General features: G+C 39.7%; 1 protein-coding gene across 1 annotated transcript in view; it reads left to right on the top strand.

The window, feature by feature from the left end:
• Positions 1-4,079: 4,079 nt before the first annotated feature.
• Positions 4,080-6,989, top strand: part of LOC118321135 (semaphorin-7A-like) — a gene marked incomplete in the record, with an annotated part of 8,229 nt that continues 5,319 nt past the window's right edge. Inside the window, 1 exon segment of the mRNA XM_035652338.1 lies at positions 4,080-4,269. Coding sequence (XP_035508231.1) covers positions 4,173-4,269 — 97 coding nt within the window.

The raw sequence follows: 6,989 nt of genomic DNA on the forward strand, positions 1-6,989 counted from the left end.
AAGAAAGGAGTATTTCTGTATTTTTGTAGCACTACTACTTTTTATTTTTAGACATAATACATTTTTAACCTCATGTTTCTTTTTCTAGTCAAAAGGATGGATATGACCATCATACCACTTTCATGGGTTTGAGTGTTTACCGATGTTGTGAGTCTGTCCATGGCAATGTAAAAGGAAGTGGACGGATGAAGAAGACTTTGTAAAGACCAGTTTGAATGTTTTCACAATCTGTATGTGTAAAATGTGGAAACCCTCAACCTACCAGGATATTTGCTGAAGTCAGACATTATTGCCTGGGGTGCACTCTTAATTTGGAGGGGCATTTTAATTGAAGTTAAATATGATTATGGACCTGTAGTTTGAAGACTGCCAAAATGGAAATACCAGCCCCTCGAGCAATTTATGACCACTAGTGGGACAGAAGGTGAACTTAAAAACAAACTCAACCCTTGAAGCCTGATGCAATTGTGACACATTTTCAACTAAAGAATATCACAGTTTCTTTTCTTTGCAAGTATGTTTTTAGGCTCTTATGTGTCAGACTAACATTGGCTGCATTTTTAATGTCAGTAAAAATAGGTCTGAGCTTTAGGGCATCCAGAGTTTTCAGATTTATAGGCTTGTTGGAGTGTACACTTGATACTTTGGCGGGTTCATGGGTTAGCCCCGTCAAGAGCATCCTTACCAACTGCATCTCAGATTCTTGTAAGGTAACTGCTCTGTCCCCTTAGCTATCACATCTTCTAATCAGTAAACTTTTCTTCCCCCATCACCGACCCCCTCACTCACACCTTCCTCCAGACATTTGCACTTGGACTGTCTCTTACACTGCAACCTCTGCCCCACTGGCTGCTGGCTACCACTCACATACCACAGCCAAATTACTGCATCTACAGTACCCTACCTGATACGTGAAATGTAACCATATGTATTAACCTTACAACATCCAGATTTATGTTGAACCTAACTGTTCACCATAAGCTGTGCAATTACATCAGAATTCTAACTTCAGTCCTGACTTTGGGACTCATGTCCATGGTTTGGACTGTGTTTTATCTTTCTCTGCAAATCAGTTGTATTCTGTTTGTGAAAGACTAAATGGGAAGGCAGTAAGATGGTTGATAGTTCACCCATTCAGATTTTTTATATAGTGACGAACCAACAGAGAATTACTACCCAACTCTGCAGCCTCCCTCAGCTCTACAGCACTGTCAGTCTACAATGGATAACTGCCACTGCAACTCTACTTTCATCAACGTTGTTTTTCTAAAAAACTGTGATAAACCAGCTGTACACCACCTGCCCAGATCCAAAAGGCAGACCGACAAAGGAAGCACTGAGTTTGTGAACATAGTGGAGCATATAGCAGCTCAAAGCAAGATATTTTTAAAAGTTCTGAGTCGGTAGAGAGCAAAACCTGAGAGATTGCAGTGAATATATGATTTACATTCATCAGGTGGCCAACAATGTTTCTCTTGTGTCTGCTAGAGGTGTTTGCTAACATGTTTGCCATGTCGTTGTTTTCATCTTGTTACGTTTCCCCCAAGTGGTAAAAGAAATTCACCAAGGTAGCTTTAAATAAGACGATGGATTTTTGTTGAAAAGGGACTCGGCCACCCATCTCAACACCCTGTCACGCTCTTTAACCTTCAACAAAGCAAAATGCAGAATGTCCCTGATCTTGGAGAGATCTTCGTGCCTGTTGGCAAACAGAGTGACTATCCATGAACCATGGGCGTTCTTATGCTATAAATATGGCTCCCCTCAGGCTAAAGGGCCTCATAATAGAAGCCTTATGTCTCTCCAGATTAAAGTATTATAACACCCAGGGTCACTTTTTCTTCTTTTTCTTTGCTTTTGTGTGGGTGGGTCTAATATACTCTCATTTGAATACAGATGAATGCGCTTGCATTTAAATGTAGCGAACTTAGCATTGTCCAACAGTGTGTTGGGTGTTCAAGGTGCATTTTAAACAAGGATACTCCTGGAGGTTTACTCCTCTCTGAAATTACAGAGACTGAGTCAGTTTTTCACTTCACTTCATTAAAAACAATTAATGTCTCGGAATAACCATAATATTGACAAGATCACCATTCTTATCAGAGGTACGGTGGTGTTAAATCTTTACAATCTCTACATTCATTTTATGGCATTTATTTATTATATACCAACTTAACATAATATAGGGGCCGGTCAGGGGGCCGGTCAGGACACAGAAAAGCTTTAATCTAAAATTGCTGACATGGCAGATTTTAAGAGGATTAAACAGAACTGACACTAGCTTTATTTGTTAAGTCATTCACTCTTTTGTTTGTTTGGAACTAGTTTAACTAGTTCGGACAGTGATCACTCAGAGCTTTAACTTGAGGGAAAGATTTTCCACACAAAAAAAAAAAAATGACTGAGAAAGTTTTACAGTGGTAACTATATTTACTATATTTACTATATTTATGTTTTCCTTTAGATTACTTGTTTATTTTGTTTATACAGTATAATTATTAGCTCTGGATGTGGTATTAAATATTATGTACAGTATAACAAATTCACAGTGAAAAGAAACAGATAAAAATATTTCAAACAGTATAATCTTGGCTCACCCCTCATCCTCCCCACACGCAGACACACACCTACTCTTGAATTTCTGTAAATTTGAGTACCTTCCACATTTTGAATGAAGAGAACCTGAATGAGGAGCCAGAGGAGGAGCAGCATTATGACGCCTTCAATCATTCCCTTACTGCAGAAGGAGACGACAAGCTGCCACACAGGCTGGCTGGGCTCATCCTCGTCAGCTGGACGGGGCATCATCTATTGTGGGTAAATATCTGTGGGAAGTTAGAGGACAATGAGTCCAAGACATCAGAGATTGATTATTAGGAAACTCATCCTATCTCATCATTGGATGGAGAGCAAAATTTGGACATGTTACACAGAGATGTAACTAGCACCTCCTGCAGGCCGTTTTCTCTTCCACATTCCTCCTCACAATCCAAACCATGTCCACTTCCAATATGGCAAACTTTTACTGGAGTGGTAATCCATATAATGTTGCACATCTTGGGAATTTAAAACCAATTAAAAAAAAATTCTCCTATATGAAGAGCAGCTGACCTGCAGGAATACTGTCAGAGAAAACTTAACATTGGTAAAACATTTGACTCACGTGAGTTGAGCATCTTCACTCTTCATCAGAGCCGGCATCCAGCTGATGAAATCCTTACAGTGTATCACTGATTACTCGTATAACACACTCCTTTGGTTCTTTTCCATGGTGTCATCCTTCATTGAGTGTCGTGATAGCTCAGCCACCTGCTCGGATTGTGAACTGCAGTCAGCTTTGTGACTGAGTTGTTTTACTAGTTGTTTTTATTTCAGAGCAGCATTCATAACAGTCTTCCAGCCCACCAGGCCGTCCTTATGAGGTACATCACTTGGCTGTTTGATAGATTTAGAACTGCCTTTGCTTTTTCTCCATGAGAATACATTGTGTAACCTTTAGCTTTAGACATCAGGGACAATGAATGTTTCTTAGGTAGTAAAGGATGAGGATCTAAATAACCAGTAAGCAATCTTATAACTCATCTGATTTGACAACATGAAAATATATTGGTCAGGTACAATTCATTTTTAAATCACCCTCTTCATTAATGTAAATGAATGTTCCAAGAACCTACACTGCCATCTTCTGGAGGTTTAAGCATCCTACAGTAGATTTATTTGGCTTAATGTTGACATGTCCTTTAGTGTCCATGATACCTGGCTGCTTTAGGGGCAGAGGCTGGTAAAGTCACCATCATGGTGTAGCCTACATCATATCAGAAAACAAACACACTGACTGACCAGCATCACCTACTGGTTATTGAATTATGTTGTTTTTACATTATATTTGTGTTATCTACATCAGAAATGTCATATTCAAGCACACTTTCTGGAATGAATAACATTAATGATAGACAATGAAAGTTTTGTTGTTGTTGTGCTGTTAAACTTTCTCAGTTGCAATAATATGTATAAGGCCTACCATATAAGATCATAGTCATCGTCACAGGAACTTAAGGGGCTGTGCGTAAATGCCGCTCCTTAGGCAACAGAGGATCAGTGAGAAAACCTCCTGCGGGTCTCCGAGGTTCAGACAGACGCTGAGCGCCGCTGCCCCAGTCTCAAACTGAACAATGATTCTCTTTGCGGGATATTTCATAGTTTCATGCCTCAGCAGTTTGACAGAGGCGAACTCAACGCATTCACCCAGGATGGTATTCACAGAGAAAGGTATGAAATATTTCAGTTTATTCTGCTTTGAAACATGACGCAGTTTTTACATCGTCATTAGTGTCACTGGTCGTGTACCAAAGACAAGAAGACAAGGGACATGTTTTTAAATGTTTACGATGTTTGAGGAATGTGAAGTCTTCTTTCTTTCGTTTTTCCAGTTAATTTGAAACCTCTGACAGTACATGGACGGTTACTTTCCGGGCTAACGGCAATGTGAATAAAGTACTTGAACTACTGTAGGACAGATAGATAGATAGATAGATAGAAGACTACATGGTGTCACACACACTTATATAGCTTTATGGCCTGTGATATAATCAGAATGTAAAACATTATTTAAAATATTACATTTATTGCAAACGTATGAGTTTGTGTACAGAAAATGTTCAGTGAGGTTGAAGCATTATGGGGAAGCTGTGGCTGTCATAAACAATATACTTTATTAACAGGAAACATGTTGACATGTCACAGTTGTGTCACACTCATGGCTTACTGGTATTCTTAAATAGAGCAGAGTCATCATATATTTTATAAGTAACACCTCAACTTCTCCTCCTAGTCAAAAACTCTGCTGTGAACAAAACTTTTAACATTTTGCGGATGCATTGTGGCTTTCACATTAACACTACGGTGGAAAGCAACATACATTCTCACACTGCAACTAGCTCAGCAGACCAACAAACAGTCAGCATTGATCACAAGTCGTCAGCATCTACGTGCTTGTAGAAATGGTTTAATTTTCCGTCAGGCAGTGTTCTTTACACAGCCCCAATCACTGTGAGCTCAACAGCTACCCAGTCCACAGTCCTGCTGTTCTACATATTGTGCTCTGCAGTAAATGTAATTTATTACCACTCAGTCAGAAACTGATGAGGCAAAATGTCCAAATGGTACACAAAATTCCATTGGTAGAGTAAAATGTGATAATGTTTTGCTAGCTATGACACTTTTCTAGATTTAAAGTATGGAAACTAGCTGACCTGTCTTTTGTTAGACATGAAGCAAGCAAAGCAGATATTTCTGCAGTCGCCAGACACAAACCCTCTGTGGCTATGAATAGGAATGCTAATTTTAGAGAAATGGAGACCATATCATGGCCGGACCAGTGGTCATTGCCATTCATTTAATCATCACACACCTAATGTGCAGTCCTTTATCATTCATAAGAGAGAGATAGGTGATATATAGTTTAGTGAATATAAAGATCCAGATCTGACGCAACATACGAAAATATCTGCATGTTTGAGATTTCCTGACAATCACTCTCATGCTTAGTAGTATATAAAGATCGGCTGGCATTCTTTACCCCACCAACACCTTTCTTTTTAGCTGGAGTCATGAGAACAAAAGAATGCACCTATAAACACAATGCTACTGTTATTTGACTGCAGAATCTAGATATTCAGATAATTTAAAATACGTGTTATGTGAAAATCAAAAAGACTGTCTGGAAATGAATTCACCTAACCTCCTCGGGATTTTTTGAAAGTTGAATGAAAAACCAGGTTTTTTTGGTCCACGCCAGGCTGTGACAGTTCCGGCCTCTCTCCCAGAAGAAAATCTGTACACGTACAGTGGGGTCGCCAGGGTAAAGGGACCCTTTTCATTGCGATATCTACACATAAGAAATATGACACGTGCTTTTGGCACATAATTTTCCGCTTTTGTTGATCCACATCACAAAATGCCAGTAAAGCTTTCCAACAAATGTCCCCTGTAATTCGCAGTCCACAAACAGGAAGGTGGCGCCATGTTGAGTCAATTTAATCCTTTAAACGATCTTTTTTTTCCTCCCCAAATCCTTATAAGCCGACCAACAGTGAGCTACCGTGTGTGGATCCGACTTGCAGCCGCCTTTGACCTCACTGCGGTCCAGCCAGCCGTCACTCCGATCTCCGTGGTCCTAAATCAGCCGCACCTTAAATTCAAACCAATTATTTTAGTTTCTGACTTGCACTTGTTTGCCTCCCTCTCCCTCGTTTGTCACCTGGCAATTCTTTTCCCTTAGCCATCCACAGAGGATATTCCAGTAACTGAGACGAGGAAGAGGATTTCTTGTGGGAGGAGCTTATAGTGAACACAAGTATGTTCTATGAAGGAAGTCTACTATCAGAGAAGCATGACGTATAGCTACATGAAAGCCTATCAGTTTATTCGTTTATTCACACATGCTACTGAGTGCATTGCTACCTACTGTCTCTCTTCCTCTATTTGTCTCTCAAATACTTGCTGAGGAGGAGACACTAGGAAAGACATGCGATTGAGCGAAAGCTTATAGGAAACATCCAAGTCGCATGTATAAAAGCACCCACAGACATCCAATTCAAAGAGAAAAACAGGAAGAGACTGGCCACACAGGGGAAGGGTAAAGACAGGAGAACATCGAGAAAATGCATCATTATGGTCATGGCTGCAAACACATTACAATGGCAATACAGAATTATTTTAAGGAATATTAAAACTTTGATAATTTGGTTGAAGCCTGCCTTAAGGGATAATTTCTGAATTTGGTGTTTTGCACTTAAAGGTAATTATTTTTCCCCCTTTTACAGATTTCAGTGTGACAGCTGTGTGCCGCAGGTGGTGCCACGGTTACAGTGCCTGCAAATGGTACACAGCAAGAGCTGCGAGAATACCAAGAAATGTGGACTGGAATTCATTGTTGTGTGAAAAGTAAACAAATTAAGATTGAGTTAGGATTTGTGTTTAATGTTTAT

Source organism: Morone saxatilis, unplaced genomic scaffold (assembly GCF_004916995.1).
Source record: "Morone saxatilis isolate NCDOM2014 unplaced genomic scaffold, NCSU_SB_2.0 Contig11, whole genome shotgun sequence".
NCBI lineage: Eukaryota > Metazoa > Chordata > Actinopteri > Moronidae > Morone > Morone saxatilis.